Genomic DNA, 20157 nt, shown 5'->3' with positions numbered 1-20157 from the left:
TTAACTGGAGGTCAGCATGTAGAAAAAAGTCAACCCATTCTTATCTCCTTGTATAAAGCTCAAGTCCAAGTGGATCAAAGACCTCATAAAACCAGATATACTGAAACAAATAGAAGAGAAAGTGGGGAAGAGCCTTGACACATAAGTACAGTGACAATTTCCTGAACAGAACACGGATGACTTATACGCCACGATCAAGAATCAACAAACGGAACCTCATAATTGCAAAGCTTCTGTAAGGCAAAGGACACTGTCATTAAGCAACCTGCAGATTAGGGGAAAAGATCTTTACCAATCCTACATCTGATAGGGCTAATATCCAAAATATACAAAGAACTCAAGAAGTTAGACTCCAGAGAACCAAATAACCCTATTAAAAATGGGGTTCAGAGCTAAACAAAGAATTCACAGCTGAGGAATATCGAATGGCTGAGAAGCACCCTAAGAAATGTTCAACATCCTTAGTCATCGGGGAAAAGCAAATCAAAACAGCTCTGAGTATTCTACCTCACACCTGTCAGAATGACTAAGATTTTTAAATTTAGGTAAACTTAGATTTTTAAAACTCAGGTAACAACAGATATGTGGAGAAGGAGGAACACTCCTACATTGTTGGCAGGATTGCAAGCTGGTACAACAACTTTGGAAATCAGTCTCTGTTTCCTCAGAAAATTGGACAGAGTGCTAATTGAGAACCACTCCTGGGCATATACCCAACTGATGCTCTAATATTTAACAAGGCCACTTGCTCGACTATGTTTATAGCAGGCTAATTCATAATAGCCAGAAGGTAGAATGAACCCAGATGTCCTTCAACAGAGGATAGATACAGAAAATGTGGTTCATTTACACAATGGAGTACTACTCAGCTATTAAAAACAATGACTTCATGAAATTCTAAGGCAAATGGAGGAAGTAGAAAATATTATCCTGAGTTAGGCAATATAGTTACAAAAGAACACACATGTTATGCACTCACTGATAAGTGGATATTAGCCTGAAATCTCGTTAAACCCAAGAAATAATTCACTGACAATATAAGGCTCAAGAAGAAGGAAAACCAAAGTGTGTATGCTTCAGTGACTCTTAGAAGGAGGAACAAAATACTCAAGATGAAATTCAGGGACAAAAAAGTGGAGCAGGGACTAAAAGGAAAGGCCATCCAAAGACTGCCTCATCTCGGGATCCATTTCATATGTAGCCACCTAACCTAGTAGTTATTCCTGATGCCAAGAAATGATGGCTGACACATGCCTTATATGGATGTCTCCTGAGAGGCTCTCCCAGAGCCTTACTGATGCAGATGAGGATGCTTGCAGCTAATCATCAGACTGAGCATGGGGACCCCAATGGATGAGCAAGGATTTAAGAGCTTGAGGGGTTTGCAACCCCATAGGAACAACAACAATAACAACAAGCCAGATGCCACAGAACTCCCAGGCACTAAACCACCAACCAAAGAGTACACATGTAGCGCATCCATCCCCCCACCCATATGTGTAGCAGAGGATGGCCTTGTTGGACATCAATGAGAAGCCTTTGGTCCTGTGGAGGCTTGTGTCCCCATTGTAGGGAAATGCCAGGGTGTTAAGATGGGAATGGATGGTTGGTTGTGGGAATATCTTCTTAGAAACAGGGGGGAGCAGAGAGAGGATTCGAGAGGGGGTATAGGGATAACATTTGAAATGTAAATACATATGGTATCCAATAAAAACCACAAAAGATATAGTAAATTGAATCCCCTACTTCCCAGGCTGACAATCTGACTACATTTATCATGATATGTACATGCATGTACATATATATATATATATATATTTGTATACATACATATATATGTGTATATATATATATATGCATGTATATTTGTATATACTATGAATATGTGTGTGAACACACATATATATGTATGTATTGCTTATAAAAGTCTGTTTACATATTTGTATACACACACACACACACACAAACACGCACACACACACACACACACACACACCCAGACTTACATCTACATCTACAGGGTTCAAATTATGTCTGTTTCCTCACTACTGGACTGAAAACCCAGGGCTCTCACTCCAATACTATTAGCAATTAGACATGTAAAGCAACCTCTGTCTAGTCTAATATCCTAACCCATTCTATGAATTGTCCTAATAATGACATTTTAATTTTCCACCTAAGATTCATAAACCTATTACTCTTTAGCATCAGGTCTCATTAGTATTCATTCTGTAACATTTGCTCAATCTATCCTTGTTTTGGTGATATCAGTTGTTTTAATGAGTCAAGGTTTTGCTATTTTAAAGAGTGCTTATTCTTGTTTTTTTTTTTTGTTTTGTTTTGTTTTTGTTTTGTTTTTGCTTTGTTAGTAATGTCTTGCTAGGGTTTCACATCCACTAATCATTGTGTGTTATTACAGAGAAATGTTATCACAAAGTGATAAATTTGTGTTAATCAATTGGCTATAGAGGGATAGTCCAGCTTTCTGTGTAAAAAGGTACTGATTTCCTTTTGAGTACATTGCTCTGAAATTATGTTGGTATAACTCAGTTTTAGAACATGTATTGAGCTGCAGAGAACCCTGGGTTTGTCCCTAGCACCATCCTCCCAAACTTTATTCTAAATTTTCAAAAAGGTAGATTTAACATTCATGGATAATTTTCTTTAACTTGATCTAATTTCATCATTATCTAAACTTTTTAGAATACCCCTATCATCTACATTTATTATTATATATATATATATATATATTTATTTATTGATGAAACTCATACTCAGGAATCTAATTGTAGCATACTAATGGTATGCTTCATTTTGTGGCTCACAATATTCCTTTTTTTTTGACAAGTATCCCATCTTTGTTTTACCACTTACATTTTTAATGACAATTGAAGTTTATTATGTCCTTTTTCTTTTCCTGTCTTTAAGTCATTTCTTTTCTAATGTTTTACTCTTTTTTATATTTTAAAATTTATATTTATAATTTTTAAATTTTTCTCTCCCTCAGAGTGTGTATGTGTGTGTGTATGTGTGTGTGTGTGTGTGCATGTGTATACGTGTTTGTGTACATGTTTATGTGTGTGTCTGTGTGGGTGTGGGTGTGGGTATACAGTGCCTGAAGAGGTCAGAGGCATTGACTGTCACTATACTGGAGTTACATGTGACTGTGACCTCTCTGTGGTATGCTAGAAATCAAACTCTGGTCCTTTCTAAGAGCAGACTGTGCCCTTAAACACCAGGCCTTCTCTGCACTCTGTATGGATTATTAGGTGTCTTATTGAAACAAAGGTCTGGGAGTAGGTATATTGAATATTGATTGTCATAACAAAATATTTATCTTATGGTAATACCAAACATGGTTGACCTCACTCACATACATTTTAAGTTGACAAAGCTAGGAATTTCTCTCTCTCTCTCTCTCTCTTACTCATCTGCTGTGTATCTATCTATTTGCCATCTATCTAATTACCTTTTATCTATAAAGCTATCCATCCATCAATCCACTCAACTTGAATACAGGGTAATATTTCTGATTCTATTTTAACACCTTTGGGTTTGTTCATGCTTTACCATTTTCTATGTCACCCCAACCTGCTGTGAACCACCTCAGCCTGTGCCATCTTGAAACCATTGTCCACCTATTCCAAGCCTTATTCCTTTACCATTCTGTATTGTCTCTGGCAGACTGGCCTCATTAAGGTCTAGGATCCTAATGGCCCTCAAGGAAGATCCCACAGGCCATGCATTCTCCTTGTCAAGTGGCCTGTAAGGCTTAGGGCTCTCAGAACTTGACTTGCAAATGATTGTTCATTGTCATGTGGGTGCTGAGTAATGAATCTGGGTCCACTGGCAGAGCAGCAAGTGGTGTTAATTGTGAAGCCAATTCTCCAGTCACTCAGAGATTATTTTAGGGGCTAATTAACTACATTGCCTTCAAATTACAACTCAATATTTTCTCATCATGAATTTAAAATCTCAAATATGTTGGAAGGCACATAAAACCCGTTGTTTTTAGGCTCTGTCTTACCTCTTTTGTTTTTACTATTTTCATGCAATATTATTAAATACCAAGGATTCGACCAAATTCTTTTTTTTTTTTTTTGGTGTTACAGAAATAAAGATGATTAATAGAGCTTATGCGGCAGTTATTAAGGGACACATAACAAAACTATGGAAGTAACAAGATAAGATAATAAGAGAACTCTTAAAAAGGAATTATGAAATCATGGAAGAATGACTGGGCAACGGAGACTATTCTCAATAGTGACCTCTCTCAGAAAGTGTTGATTACTGGCATTTGCCATTTATCTTATGGTGTTCTCACTTCCATTTCTTTCTTTGAAGTTTTGGAAACTTAAAGCAATCATCAAGTCCCTTCCCGTTTTAGCAGGTTTTTCTGGTCTTTACCTTTGTCTGGGCTATTCCTTTGAGTTAATCCTGTTTGTTCTTCTGATGTCAACATATGCTACTTTCTCAGGAAATCTTTTCCTAAATGTTCATAACAGAATAGCTCTTGATACTATCTTCTTCTACCTTCCACAGAACCAGGAGGAATGCTTCTCATTTTAGAAATGGTATTGAGGTCTAGTGAGCTGTCTGCATAAAATCGTAGAGAGACCAAATAGTAAAGGTAAGATTTCAATATAATTACCTACTTTATTTACCTCCCTCTAAGACTAATTAAGTCATCACTACAAATTATCAAAAGTATTGTAAGGTGGAAATAATTTTGTGTCACAAACTGTCATCTTCAATCATCTCCTAAAAGTTAAAAGTCATCTATGTTTGTTAGTTTTGATTGTTAGCCTAGATCATTCCCTCTTTACCAGACTGTGAGAAAGAAGGCAGGGTAAAGGTTTTTAGCAAAGAGGATAAGATGTCTTTAGATCAGAAGAAGCAAAACTGTTAAAATCAGAGAAACGTTTTATTCTTCAAAGTAGAGTAAAGAGTCTTCCTGTTTACATAAACTATAACAAGGTTTTTTATATATCCCTGATCCAGAAGATCATTGTTTACTGAATTTATATTGATCTTAGGCAGGCATTATCAGTTTTATAACTTATGTTAAGTACCTGGAGCCAACTTCCTCTAAGCCTGGTTTAAAACAAACAAACAAACCAACAAACAAAACAAAACAAAAAGATGAGTTTATGGTTCATTCAAGTTCATTCAAAAAGTAACTTTATGGTCAAAGTGCAGCAAAGAAGTGTCACTGAAGTGTTTAGCCATAAATTGCACATCTGGAGTATTAGTTCCCCATCCCAAGACTGAGGGACAATTGCAGAAGAGGAGCCCAAGACACTTTAAGAGCCAAAGCCTTGAGGACCAGAATTAAATTGTTTTCAGAACATCCTAGAAACAACCACTGCACTCAAGAACTCATAACAATTGTGGTTGCTTGTGTAAAAATCAAGCCAGTAGGCATTGCACTGTGGAGAGGGTATGATTTATGAACCCCACCCAAACTGTGGCACTATGAATAGTTGACAATTTATGGGGAAGAGAGAGTTTTCAATAAATTGATGGTTATTTGTAGGTTGATGACATGCAGTGAATGGTCCCGCACCCAAGAGTATGTGCACAGCCCAAACTGGACTCAGTGGATTGTTAGAAAAATATGTATAAAAGTGATTTCTTCTACAACCAGCAATCTTGAATTCTACTCCCAGCTGTAATCTCTTAAAAGAGAGTTAGGAAGGATATATGGGAGGATTAGGAGAAGAAACGGAATGTAGACCTGTGAAAAAAAGGGACACAGGAAAATAATGGAATTAAACTATAATTTCAAAAATTGAAAGAAAAAATAGAGAAAAGCTGGTACAAAGTTGAATAACATAGGAGATAGGGATGGATGTGGAAGTAGTGAAAACAATGATGGAGTGGGTGAACTTGATCAAAGTACATTGGATAACATTCTCAAACAATAAAGTTATTTTAAAAGTTTATATGTTCTGTAGATTTACATTTATATTTAAGAAATACTGTGTATTTCTTATATTGCTTAATGCTATAATTAAAAAATAGTGCAAGTTTATATTACAAATAAGATAAAAAACACTTATGACTGAATTTTGTCATTATTGATGAGTTTTGATATTAGAACCCAATATTCTCTATTTTTCCCACTTTAAAGCATAATATAATGAAAATTCGCTTGATGAGATTCCTCATAGGAAACTAATATAATTAATAGATAATATCAAAGTTTCATGGACTTGAAATAACCTGTACAATGTCCACTTTTGTGGAAATGTGGTCCTGGGGAGGTGTAGTCATGATCATTCTTTCTTGTGACACAGTGGTAGAGGAAATGCAGGACACTTGTGGCTGTCAGTTTGGGTGATTAATGGGATGGCCTTGAGGGGCCATGGGTCAGTGTGGTCAAAGTTCAGCAACCAAAACGATTCCGGGTCAGGCTCAACTTAGAACAAAGCAAAACAAAAACTGCCAGATTTCTCAGGTACCTGGAGGGGGAAACCCAGAGGGAGTTGCATAGAATTATACTAGAGACAGAGGGGGATCAGAGAGAGAGGCTTTCTATTTTTCATTCTAAAACAAATTCAAGAATCCCCACTAGCTCAGAAGTAATGATATTTTGGATAGTATACAATAATAATAGTGTAGGAGAAGCTTCACTGAAGAGCCAAACATACTGCCTTCCACGAGAAGATGTGACATATGATGGCAATAAATGTGTCTGTGTGTGTGTGTGTGTGTGTGTGTGTGTGTGTGTGTGTGTGTGTGTGTGTGTGTGTGTGTTAAATGTAACCAAGTTTTCTATAGCCACACTGCCAGGTAAAACATAGTAAGTCAGCAGTAGGGAATTGCAAACACAAAAGTCACAGCAGTGTCTATACAGGGTTTGTCTTGATCTAAGGAACACAATTTTCTAGAGACAGAATAAAGGCAGAAAGACTACAAACTATGCCACCAATGAAATGACTTTGAGCCGACTTTGAGCCATGTAGTTTCAAGAGCAGAGAGAAGAAATATAAAAGAATAAAGGAAGGAGAGGACAAAAGAGAAGGAGGGAAGGAGAAAGAGAGTAAAAAGAAAGGTGAGACAGAGGGAGAGAAAAAAGAGTTTCTAATTCTAGAAAGTACTAGATCACTTGGCTAGCATGTTTAACCCTGTTCCAGTTAATCACTCATTTGTGGATTTTGTCCTGACATCATTTCATTAGAATTCATTCGCTGATCACCAGTGACAGATAGGTTGTATCTATTCCTGTAAAATAGCTCATAAGCCTATACTCCCATGCAAGATATCAATAAGGTCACTCAAGAGCAGTGTTTTAGATTTTGTTGACTGAGAAGCACATTGTAGCAACTATATTGTAGGTGTGGAAACATCTGCTAGGAGTGATAGACCTGCCAAGTCACATGCCTTTACTGTAATCTACTAAGGTAGTCAAAAGCATTACGATAAGGCCAATAAATTCCTGCTATAGCTCATATATACAATATGTTAAAGGATAAATGTAGGTTGGGTGTAGCTTGATAATTATTAACCAAAGTAGTGCTCATCAGTTATTTCCATAAATACAAATTTTGATTCATTTAAAAGCTTAAACTTGAGATTAGGAAACTTGCCTGATGGTGGTGCCAGATGCCTTTAATCCCAGCCCTCAATGGGCAGAGACAGACAGATCTCTGAGTTCAGGACCAGCCTGTTCTACAGAATGAGTTTCAAGATAGCCAGGGCTACATGGAGAAACCCTGTCTTGACAGACAGACAAACAAACAGACAAACAAACAAACAAACAAACAAACAAACAATCCGAAATGGACTAAATCAGAACCCTGTCTAAGCCTCATGAGCCTCATGGAAACATATCTATAAGGCAAATTTCCACAGTTCATTTAAGAGTGATCATTTTGTCAATTTTTCTTCAATCTAAATTTGCTTTTCTTAAAAAAGAAATACATATTACAGAACATTGCAGTGTATGCCTTTGAGTAAAGTAATTTGTTCTTCCTCTAATGGCAATCCATCTTGGTTGATTTCCCCAGTTTCAGAAATGTCAAGTGAACTATGATGGATACATTTGACTGTAGAATAAGCAAGTGACTCAGGAACACAGACAAATGTTTTTTGCCAAAACATTTATGCATTGCTTTGTTTGCTAGGGTTTTTATTTCTGACCTTTATGAATTTTACTTACTTCTTTTGCTTATTCACCAGGATGCAAGATCCTGCATAAAAGTTTACATTTTGTAATATTTATAAGGGAAACATCTCTCTGAAATGAATCTGAATGTTATCTAAGGTCAGGGACAAAATAATTCAATAAAGAAAAAGAATAAATGGTACTTTAAGTTATCCCTAAAGCAAATGGAGTTGGTATTGAAATTACAAAAGGAGAGCACTAGGCAGGGATGACAGAGAGATATTTAGAGCTTTGACATGCTGGGGTTTTTAACCATCTCCCTGGTGGGTGACTCTCAGCAGCCTCACTGAAGCCCCACTCATCTGGATTATACACAGACCTATAGTAAATCCACTATGCCCCTATGCAGCATTCATTATGCACATAAAGATTGTCAGTTTAAGAGATAAAATTCAGCAGAGAATCCTACCTTCCTTGGTTGCCTTGTTTCTAGTGAAATGGGTCATCCTTCTAGAAGTCTAAAGAAAGGGCAAACATTGAAAGAACAAAGGATCGCCAAGATCACAGCTACCTCTGAATCCAGTTTCAGTTGCCTGAGTTTTACTTTCATATTGCCAATAGCTTGTGACTAATGATTTTTAGCATTTACATGAAAAGGGAAAATGAATCTAGGTGTCACCAGAGATGTTTTTTGGGAGGATGCCATTAGACTAACTGGCATGCATAATGTAACTCATGACCTACTCTTGAAGTACAACTAAGTGTGACTTCTCACTCCAGTCTTTACATGCTGGAGATTTTGCTTTCTGCAGATGCCTGTTTATTCTGATCATTGTTCATCCCAACTCCTTTTACTCAGGTGTCTAAGAGCATTCTTTACAACTTCAAATTAGCATCGTGGAGATGAATTTCACCTATAAGGGCCCTGTAGGCACTGAACCTTGAAGCAAGGTCTTTCTTTTAGCAGAATTATACTTGCACATACCTTTTTATCATTTAGAAAGTTTACATATATGGTTTTGAGCTATGCAGACACACACATACACCACACACACACACACACACACATCTCACATACATATATATCACACATACATATATATCTCAGAACCATATATATATAATGTGTGTGTGTGTGTGTGTGTGTGTGTTTATGTATTATGTGTGGGGGAAGAGTTTTAGATAAAAATAGTCTTAAAATTACATTTGAAGTTTTTGCTTTTTAAATTTAGTTTTACCATGAAGTCACGGTGAAAATGTAAACTTGAGAATTCTCTCTTAATTTTAAAAATGCATACATATGTTTGTATACATGAATGCATGAAATAGCAATCTATGAAAAAAGTCAGTGAATTTGAAAAGGTGTGGGGATCAGGGTTGTGTCGATGGGTTTGCGTGGAGGAAAGGGAAGTAGGAAAGGCTGTACTTTATAATCTCAGAATGAAAGACAAATAAATTGAAAATGTTATAAAGTAGGTCTGCGTATATGTTTATTAATATTAATTTTAGATATATTAAGATTCATGAAGCCTAGTAAATACAGCAAGATGAAAGTACAATCAAAATACCCATCAATCATCTTCTTATAAGACCTACCTAAAAATGTAGAAATTATATTCATAAGATATTCTTATATTAGTAATAACACTTTTTAGCTGAATATGCATATATAATATATATTTAATGAGAAGGTTTTGGGCAAATGTTCCTAACATTTTCTGTTTGTTTTTCTTTGCTCTCGTTTTCCAAAGTTGGCATGTAGGGAACATTAATATTATTAAAGTAAAAACTTAAATAATTAATTTATTATACTGGTCACATTCAAATGAAAATTCGGTGTAGGAGATTATATCACAATAATAAGGCCAAAATAAACTCATGTATGTCATATTTTTTTCCAAACTTGATTGAAGTAATATCAGTTAACTATAATTTGAGTTTAAATAGTAAGGAGAAAATCCTGCTGAAATATCTTTCCACTGTTATAATAATAACAAAACCTGAATATTGTATGCTCCTTTATTTATATTGCTGCATGTCAGGAACATAACATGAAGGTCCTTAAATCCATAGGTCTCTAGAGAAACCAGGAATGTTAAACACAGGGGATTGTCTTTCTAATGGGACAGATGAAAACCTGTTCTTCTCTCCAAAAGCTGAAGATTGGAGGTGACTAAGAGCCCAATGAACTGTGTTATCTGCTAGGCCAGGCCATATCAAGCCCTTAAACCAGGTCCAAAGGTGGCTAATAGCCCAAATGACCTCTGTGCTATCTACAGAATCAAGACTAAGACAGAGTCTTAGGCCCTTAAGCTAGTGTAGGTGGCATATCTCTAGAATCTATATTCTTGGGAAAAATAATATATACTCTTAGTTGAGTTTTAATAAAATTACACATCTTATGCACCAGGAATTATATTACAGTGAGGAACATTTATTCCAAGTTATTCTAGGCTTAAATACATTGGGAATAACCCACCTGGCAGTATACTCCTTGAAGTCTGCTTCTCCTTGGTCCCAAGTCAATCTGCTCCTGGGTTTTCATTCTAAACACTTCCCATGGTTTGCTTCCCCGTATAATACCTGTAGAGGCTCCTTCAGCTACAGATATATAACTTACTGTTTAAATTCACAGAGTATGTTTTAGACCATTAAGAGTATGTGTTTTCTAATTAAAATAAAACAGTAAATATAACTCCTTCTGGTTTTTTTTTAGCCTTTATTCTTTCAGTTTAAACAGCCCACAAGTTATCTGTACGCCAATATAATCTAAGTAATATATATATATATATACATATATATATATAGTGATTCACTTTCAGTTTATTTTAGCTTTACTTATTTTTATACTTTCTAAGATCCACTGCTTTCCTTATACCATACTTGAGATAAATGTAAACTTTATATTCAGTTTTATTAATTTTTGTGGTACTCTAGAGAGTAAATGGAGAAGCAGAAGTAAAGTATAATCCAACTGAAGTTTCATGATAGAACAGAAAGATAAAAATGCTTTTAAAAACAAAATATTGAGGATACAACTTAAAAGCTTCTGTTGTTTAAATGTACATGTAATACTTAATAGACACACATATATAGTGTTAGATTCTGAGAATGGAAACATATAAATAAAGCTTTGTCCTCTTCTCAGGACACTTCTGGTGGTTTTTACAATCAGATTGAACAGCAAAAATAGGACTGTAACTTGAACACTGGAATCAAGCTACTGTCCCTAAACCCTTAAATACTCTTTAGTCTTTAGTCTTTGTGCTGCTAGAGACTTCTGAGCCTCTGACAAGCTTAATTATTTAGATGTTCAAGTGTTCTCTGTCCTTTTATGGTTAACAGCTTTTTGTAAATTAGATAGCTGGAGTGGTAGGGATAAAATGGGAGAAATCTACACAGAATCTTCCCCTCTCTCTGCCCATTCCTTCTCACCCTTTAAATCATTTTCCAAAATGAATAAACTACAGTGTAGTCTAAGAAAAGACACGATGTTTTAGCAGATAGCATTATTTCTTGAAACCATTTCATTATTTTCTTTGGCAAATTTTCCTTGAGCATGGGAAGCACTGTCCGTCCTATTGATTTTGGGTTTGGCCATGGAACTTGGTATAATTTGTGGGATAGAACAGAAATGGATTATATGCCCTTGTTTAACAAAGGTTTTGTGTGTGTGTGTGTGTGTGTGTGTGTGTGTGTGTGTGTGTGTGTGTGTGTTTTGTTTATGCTTGTTTTCTAGATACTGTATACTCACAAGTGAACTGCATGGGACATTTGGCTGGTAACCAGAGTTACAATATGATAAGACAACCAAACCGCTTGACAGTCTAAACCCAAGACCATTTTCTTTCAATCAAGCACAGGCAAATCTGGACTAGACAAAGGTAAAGCTCATGTAGAAGAAAAATTGTCACAAGACTCTAAGAATTTGGTATTATTAATTTACATAGAAACTTTGCAATAAATAAAACTAAGACAACACTTAAGTCAAAATTTTCAGTATTTTGTTCTTAGAATTTAGATGAACTTTGAACTTTCAATCCAGATATTTTCTTACCCTTGCAGAGGTTGCATGGTGATAGATGCAGATGTATGGTAGAAAAGTATCTATTACTGATCTTTAGTCTTTAGAGTATAGAGGTTTTTAGATGATCATATCTGAACTAGATAGTAAATTAAAATAACTAGAGACTAGGACCAACTCTTCTTCATGATTCAAACCTATTGCTCTGAAGGAAGATTGGATTTCCATATTTGGAAAAACTGATGACACAATTGTTGGAATTTGAATTTGAGAGAAAGACATTGGGTAGATGAGTTTTGCCTTTAAGCAAATAGACCTATTTTGTACATGGTTAGAGTTGGACCCAGGGAAAAATAAGAAGTAAGAATGGAATCTTGGAATGCTTTTTTTCTTCCTATTCTGGGCATTTATTCATTCTTGAAAAAAATCATGTCTTGTTTATTTTCCTGCCCCTCTTTAACTACCAAAATCAGAGGTCTAGAGTTCCTGGTCAGAAGCCCTGGAGCTCCCATGCTTTGTCAGGTCCATGTGTCAGTCTCATGAAGGTCTCGACAGGGGAGGGGGGGAGCCTATAAGCATCCTCTCCTTCATCCTATGTTGCAAATGACTTGCCTGTCACACATCTGGATACCACCTGTGATTTCTGCCTTTCTTTGGCTCTACAATGTGCCATTCATAAACATACTCCTTTTCACTTCTAAAATTCTCAAAAATATTTACTACCCTTATCTCTGCTGATGGAAGACCACCATGTGTATAATAAAAGGGACTAAATCAAACTCAGAGTTCTGGTCCCTGCTTTCTCATCTTCATATAGAGTCATGATGATCACTCATCTTTCAAATTTCTTCAGGTTGCCCTACTGTGGTTCACAAATCTTGTTATTACGAAGGGCTATTATGCTGTCAACAACTTGACCCCATAATCTTTACTACTTTTGTTTTGCTCATTTGCAATAAATTCCACAGTGTGAAGAAATGCTTATCAATATAAACTATCTTGAAACTTTTCTGACCAATTGAAGTAGGTAGTACTTTCTAAAGTGCAAAATACTTTGAAATTCTCAGGAATGGACCACATGTTCCTTCTGTCTTTGGGATATGATGTACTTGACTTAGAATAGCATTGGAAAAAGCCAAATCAATTGATCATGTAAGAGTGGAATCTTAAGGAATGACTTAAACATATTCTAAGATTCTTTCTTCTTATTGATTAGTAATTTCTAAGCTTCTTTTATTCTATAGGAGATGTACTAGTATACAGCTGAGGAAAAACACTAAGCAAATATCATAAATTAATGATTTATTGTTTTTCTCTATATTTAATAATCCAGTGTTATTATAATTCCTGAACTGAAAGTGCTTTCTTCTTCCTGGAATGTGTCAGGGGTAAAAGGCCAACGTCCCAGTCCAAAGGTTGACTTTTGTAAGCTCTTTGAGAATGCAAACAGCAGAAGGGAATTTGTACTTTTAGGTGACAGTTTCTAAATACACAGGTAAGTTTTCAGAATCTGCTTCCCAGAACAAACAAATAGACAGGGCCCTCCTCCAATCTGAATTTTAATTTCAAAGAGATATTCTGTTCTTTAGAATAGTCTGATCTAGTATGTTAATGATTATTGTTTATAATGGATGTTCTGAGTTGGCTCCTCTGAATTCTAGTATGCCTAACTAAATAATTTGAGTCTATTGTTATTTATTTATAAAATGTCCAAGATACTATGTCAGACTTGTATTGTCTTATGTCATACCTGCTTTTGAATTCTCTCTATAGGAGAAAATTAAATTTCTTGTGGGACATTGTCTTTATTATCAGAATGAGTTGTATAATATAAATGTATGTGTGTATAATATAGTTGAACTCCTGATTGAAAGTTTCTTCTTTCATTGAAATCCTGATGAAAACAATGCCTTTAAGCAATCTCTGTTTTAGTTGTTTATAGATGATGAACTGTCTCAGACTGACCTTTCTATTTTCCTTAAACTCATATCCCTGTTTTGCCCTCTGAATTTGAATTTTTTCCCTCATACTTTTCAACTCTTCTAATCATGCCCCATCCTGAGTCTTAAACATTGCTCTTCTGTGCCTCATAAAACCAATTAATTTATAAAATAAAACATATTCCATCCTTTTTTTCTAGCTGATAACATATGGCTCAAACAAGTTTTCCTTTCCAGATAGATGAGGAATAAGATAAGTGGGTAAATTTCCCAACGATTTGACCGTGACCCATGATTCTACTATCACCCAGACTCCTCAGGACATTCATATACAAACTCATAAGCACTGATTATCACATTAAGCAAATAAGAAAGTTTAAAATTATTACATGGGGGATATGTTATAAAAATTGATTTGGACTATTTAAAAGTTACAATTAAGTGCTAAGGAGAGTGGTGGAGAGGGGAACATGATCTGGTATTGGGTGGAGGTGGGGGGAAAGACTGAAGCCCTGAGGGTCAGCAGAAAGAATGGAAACAGGTAACCTCAGCAGGTGTGAGGTTGGGAGGATCCTCCAGATTATACCAGAGACCTAGGAGGTGAAATGCTCTCAGTTCTCAACGAAGTGGGGTGGGGGTGGGGGATTGACCCTAGACGAAATGCCCTACAGTGGGGAGAGGGAACTTGTCGAGTCCACCTCCTATAGAAAGACAGGGCATGAAGCACGAAGTGAGGGAAGGGGTTGCTATCCCACAGTCAAACTCTGACCCATAATTGTTCTTGTCTAAAAGAACTGCGGGGATGGAAATGGAGAAGAGCCTGAGGAAAAGAAGGTCCAGCGACAGTTCCAATGTGGGATCCAGCTCAAGAGGAAGTCCTAAGGCCTGACACTATTACTGAGGCTATGAAGTGCTCAGAAAAAGGGACATATCAGGACTGCCCTCTGAAAGACCCAACAAGCAACTGAAAGAGTCAGATGCAGATATTTGACCCCAACCAATGAACAGAAGCTGCTGACCCCTCTGGTTGAATTAGGGAAAAGCTGGAAGGAGCTGAGGAGGAGGGCAACCCTGTAGCAGGACCAGCAGCCTCAATTAACCTGGACCCCTGAGATCTCTCAGACACTGGATCACCAACCAGGCAGCATACATCAGCTGATATGAGACCCGCAACAAATATACAGATTCCCTGGTCTGGGTTCAGTCAGAGAAGATGCACTAACCCTAATGAGACTGCCGGCCCGGGGATTTTAAAGGTCTGGTGGGGTGGGGATATCCTGGTAGAGATGGGGGTAAGGGGATATACTGACTGAAGAATAGTCAGATGATGGACCAGGAGGAAAATAAAGTCTGGAGTGTAAAACAATAATAATAATAAAATATACCCATCACAAACTTTGCTGATTAGTGCTGATAACAATTAAAATGCATAACAAACTTGAGATCTATGTGAATATTCTGTTCAAATACTATTAGGGTAGTTATGATGTTAATTCAATGTAAACATATGTACTTTTTCTATTTTTTGCATGTAATGATATTTCATTTTGAGGTTGGAGCCAGTAAAAATGTGAATGTGGCATTAATCCATATTCACAAAAAAATAAAGAGAAACTTTACTTTTAAAAGATGATAATTAATACTTTATTGAGCATCAATTTTTCCTGTTCTCTGTAACATTTGCAATGATACACTATCTTCTAATCAGTTTATTTACTCATAGGATTTTTACATAATTAATTAAACAGAATTCATTCATAGAAACCACTCAGGGGATCATGTGTGCGTTTATAATTTATGTCAAGTAGCAGGTGCAGCATCAAACATTTCTGAGAAGCTAACAATACTTTATTATAATAAAAATAAGAAAAGTAATGTTATTGTGCTGGAAACTTTAGATGGTTTCTTCCGATAATAGATACTTTTTAGAAATAGGCTTATAAGAAGAGAATAATTTTCTATTTTCTTCTTTTTCAATAGAAAAACAAAACCTCTTGTCTTTCAGTATATTTCATTAAGAAAGGTATTGAAGCTTTCACAGTCTTTGTACAGTAAACAGTTTAATTCTGGATGATTAACATGTATCCAAATTATTAAGTTAGGTAAACACTCTTGCCTATTGACCTATAACTGCTGAGAGCTGGAAGTCAGGCTCACCAGAATGGCTGTAGTACTATGGAAATATGATGCACTTCTTGATGGGGAGTAATTGCTATAAGGTTTTCCTGGAAGGAAGTAGTTTTAGTAATGCAATACCAACACATACAGCTATCAGTAGATTAGTTTTTGTTTTAAACATCTATTAAGAAAATAGTATGAAAAGGTTACTTCTGTGCATATATGAACACATATCTATGCATTATACCAGCACTTAAAATTGCTATGCAGATCAATTTAATTAATTTTTCAATATATTTTAAACATTTAAATATATAGATACAAAAAAGTCCATGGTACCTATGATGACTGCAAATATGTAAATAAGAAATCATTATATACGTTACATGAATAGCAGGCATCATTGATTTATAGAATACTTCCCTTTACCTATAGCTTCATTTTGCAATATTTGGTGCTTTTAAAACAAATCAACAGTGAATAGCAAATATCTTAATTGATCTTGATCAATGTGACATCAACATTTCATGTAGGGCTCCAATGCATAAACACTGGACACTCAGGACACTTACCTTTGGTAAAGAAGCCCGGGATCCAGAACTCTGCGTGGTCATCGTAAGTACAGTGGTGATACCCAACGCTACCCGAGCCGGAGCTGCATCCATGTTAATCCAGAATGAGACCCAGGACAGAATGACAATCAGAAGGCTGGGAATGTACATCTGGATCAAGTAGTAGCCCATTTGCCGCTCAAGATGAAATCGTACTTCTATGCATGTAAACTTTCCTAATTGTTCATAAAATGAATGCAACAATTAAAGAAAGGTCAGGTTTTGTTATGATATCAAACAGGACTTAAGTGAAATAACAATTTTATTATATGAACTTTTCTACTAAAGTGAAGGAACATTAAGCCAAATATTCAAATTCGGTTTAGTTTTTTTGATTTTTTTATCCTATGCATCTGGAAACAACTTGACAAGGGAATGAACTCTTCTAAAATAGTTTGTAATCCTATTTTCATGTTCAAATAATCCTGAAGTAAACTTTGAGATATTTGCAATTATATATCTATATCTCTTTCTCTCTCTCTCTCTCTATATATATATATATTTTTTTTTTCTCACTGAATAGATCTTCCTACTGACTGGCCTAGGAACTTGCTATTTAATCCCAGTTGGCCTCAAACTTATGGTATCATCTTGCCTTTACTTACCAAGTACTGGGATTAAAAGCATGTGCCTTGACACCTAGATATGTAATTAATATGTATGTGAAAATAATTAACCAATAATTTTATTTTGTTGCAACACCAGACATTTACAAAAGTGGATTTTGTGTGTATGTATGTGTGTGTGTTATTTTTCCTTTCACATGCAGATGGAATTATGTGGTATATGACCCTACACTGAAAAACAGGTAGGAATCTTGCATGCTAGGGCAATAACATAAAACCAAGTTTAAGATATGAGACAAATTAATCACATATATGAATAGAGACATTACCAGATGTTTCTATAAGAATTTGAGCCTTGATACATTGGGCATACTTTCATCTTCTGCATTAAATAAATATTAGACAACTAGGTCTTCTAGAAAATTACTACTGAAGCAATTGCTTGCGGTAAGTACTCAGAAATGTGAGCTGCAATATCAAGGAATACAAATATACTTTCTGCTAAGATGAGTCTCCTGACCCATATCATCAAAATTCTCTCTGATATGATGTTTAGTGTCAGCTATGTTCTATGTTGAATGTGTCTAAAATTTACATCCTTGGAGAATCTGTGAATTTCACTTTATTTATGAACCAGTGATTGGCATGAAGACACAACCAAGTCCAAATTTATTCCAATATCACTGTTGTCCTTATAGAATGAGGGATACTTGGCTACAAAGACACAGATGCATGCAGAGGTCAGCATGTAACTATGGAAACTAAAGTGATGTATCTATAAGTAAAGCAGGGAGAGGGGGATGGGGTAGGGAATTGCCAGAGGGGAAACAGGGAAAGGGGAAAACATGTGAAATGTAAATGAAGAAAATAACCAATAAAAGAAAAAAAAAAAAGAAATGCCCAGAATTGTCAGAAATAGGTAGCTAAGAAGATGACAAGCAAGGAACCTTCCCCAGAGCCTCCAGAGAAAACATAATTTGCTAATACCCAATTTAAAAAATAAAAAAAAAAAACTTTAGCTACTAGAGCTATGAGAAATGAAATTTTGTTGTTTTAAACTAGCAAATTTACGGTCTTCTGTGATGACAGTTCTATTTACCACCTCTAGAGCGCTTCTCAACATTTCCTAAAAGAAATCTATCCTTAGAAAAATGAGCTAGGGCAATGTTATTGACTTGTCTTCTTTAATTTTATGCTGAGATGTTAACCTTGTTCTTGTTCAAAAATTACCTAAAACCTTCATCTGTGAATTGAATATGGTAATTTACAAAATCAGATATTGTGAGTTAGTTAAGGAGATAAGGAAGACTGAAGACTTTATAGGATGGTAACTGAGCCCACAGTTCTGGAAAAATGATGAGGCCAAGATGAATCATGCTTTCACAGTGATGAAATGTTGAAAGTAGCAGCTAATGTGAGCATCTGTGCATCAGGCCATATGTGCATCTTTCTGAGTGGAAACTTGAGTTGTGGACAGTTAAGTGGCATCGTTGTTTGAGAAGGGTTTTGGGAATAGCCCACAACAGTTAAGTGAAGTTATTAGATTTCACAAGGGTACAAATACCACACTGAGTTTCTTAATTTTTGGTGTTCATTGTTCAATATAGTATCTACTTGAGACATAAGGTTTTTCTGTCAGTTCAAGAAGTAAGTGAAAACAAAAATTAATAAAAAATATTAAAAGAAAAAGAAAATAGAAATTAGAATAGTGTTTTGGCATACATGATTTGTCAAACATTGTCATTATTTAAAACAAGTATTTTTGTTAGCATATAGAATGTTTACTTCCAAAAATGGTTTAATTTGTTTTTCTATAGAAATAAAGAATCATTTGTAATCATTATTTTACCCACTTATGTGGTGCTTCATAAAGAATTTTCAAGTGAAACTGAGCATCAAGAATTTTTTCCACCTCATAAAAATCACATATGACCAGACAAAATGAGTGAAAAATTCATATGTTTTGAAATGATTAATTTTATACTTCATAAGCTAAAACAGTTAAAATCAACACATTATAATTTTAATCATTATACTGAAAGTCAAAAGCATGGAGAAAAATTCTCTGTCCTTACCTGTATTGTAGTGTTTAGTGCAGTATCGCAAATCTTTTTCTTCTTTCAACAAAAATTGAGGCAAAGTGAGTCCTTCAGCCACTTGTACTGGTGCTTCATCTTGCCATTCGAAAATGAGATCATTCATCGTGTACCCAACTAGATGAAATATTATACAAATGTTTACAGCCAAAGGAAAACATTCAAAAAAAAAGGAATTAAAAACCTTCCAGTACAGTCACATGGGATGAGAGGATCAGTGTGACCTTGAGTCAATCAGTTGAACAGTGCATTATTTGATCCCATATCATACAAGTCTATCAGCAGCAATGTATAGGTTTAGAACACAAAATGACAGGGAGTATTTATTCTTTCTTGGAGATGAGAGGCTCTTAGATTAATTCAGGAAATTCTAATATTGTTTTACTATGTTAATTTCTAAGACTACACCATAAGGCCATAGAGTCCCTGGTTTGAACCTGAGTTAAAGTATAAATATCTCTGGAAACTCTTATTGCTTGATGCTTCCCTTGCTTTAGATAATTTACCTGCTTCTCTGTTCCAGCTTCTCACATGAGCAAAGTAATCTTAAAATGCAAGCTTGCTATTCTATTTGGTAGAGATGATTAAAAAGTATACATGGAATAGTTCGGCACAGGAGTAATTAGTTCAGCATCGTCTTTACAAATGAATTTTTCACCGAGTCAGCTTCTTTTATTACATTAAGGTGTTGT

The 20157-nt window shown here is 35.4% G+C and overlaps 1 protein-coding gene across 2 annotated transcripts in view; it reads right to left on the bottom strand.

The window, feature by feature from the left end:
- Positions 1-20157, bottom strand: part of Glra3 (glycine receptor alpha 3) — a 251344-nt gene that overhangs the window by 36333 nt on the left and 194854 nt on the right. For both annotated transcript variants that reach the window (XM_032918805.1, XM_032918806.1), the window contains exons 6-7: positions 19445-19582; positions 16765-16979 (exon numbers count right to left, since the gene is read on the bottom strand). In XM_032918805.1, coding sequence (XP_032774696.1) covers positions 16765-16979; positions 19445-19582 — 353 coding nt within the window. The remainder of the gene's footprint in view (positions 1-16764; positions 16980-19444; positions 19583-20157) is intronic.

The sequence above is a fragment of the Rattus rattus genome, chromosome 13 (assembly GCF_011064425.1).
Source record: "Rattus rattus isolate New Zealand chromosome 13, Rrattus_CSIRO_v1, whole genome shotgun sequence".
Classification (NCBI taxonomy): Eukaryota; Metazoa; Chordata; class Mammalia; order Rodentia; family Muridae; genus Rattus; species Rattus rattus.
Note: the sequence above shows the minus strand (reverse complement) of the source record. Positions and strands in the feature narration are given on the sequence as shown.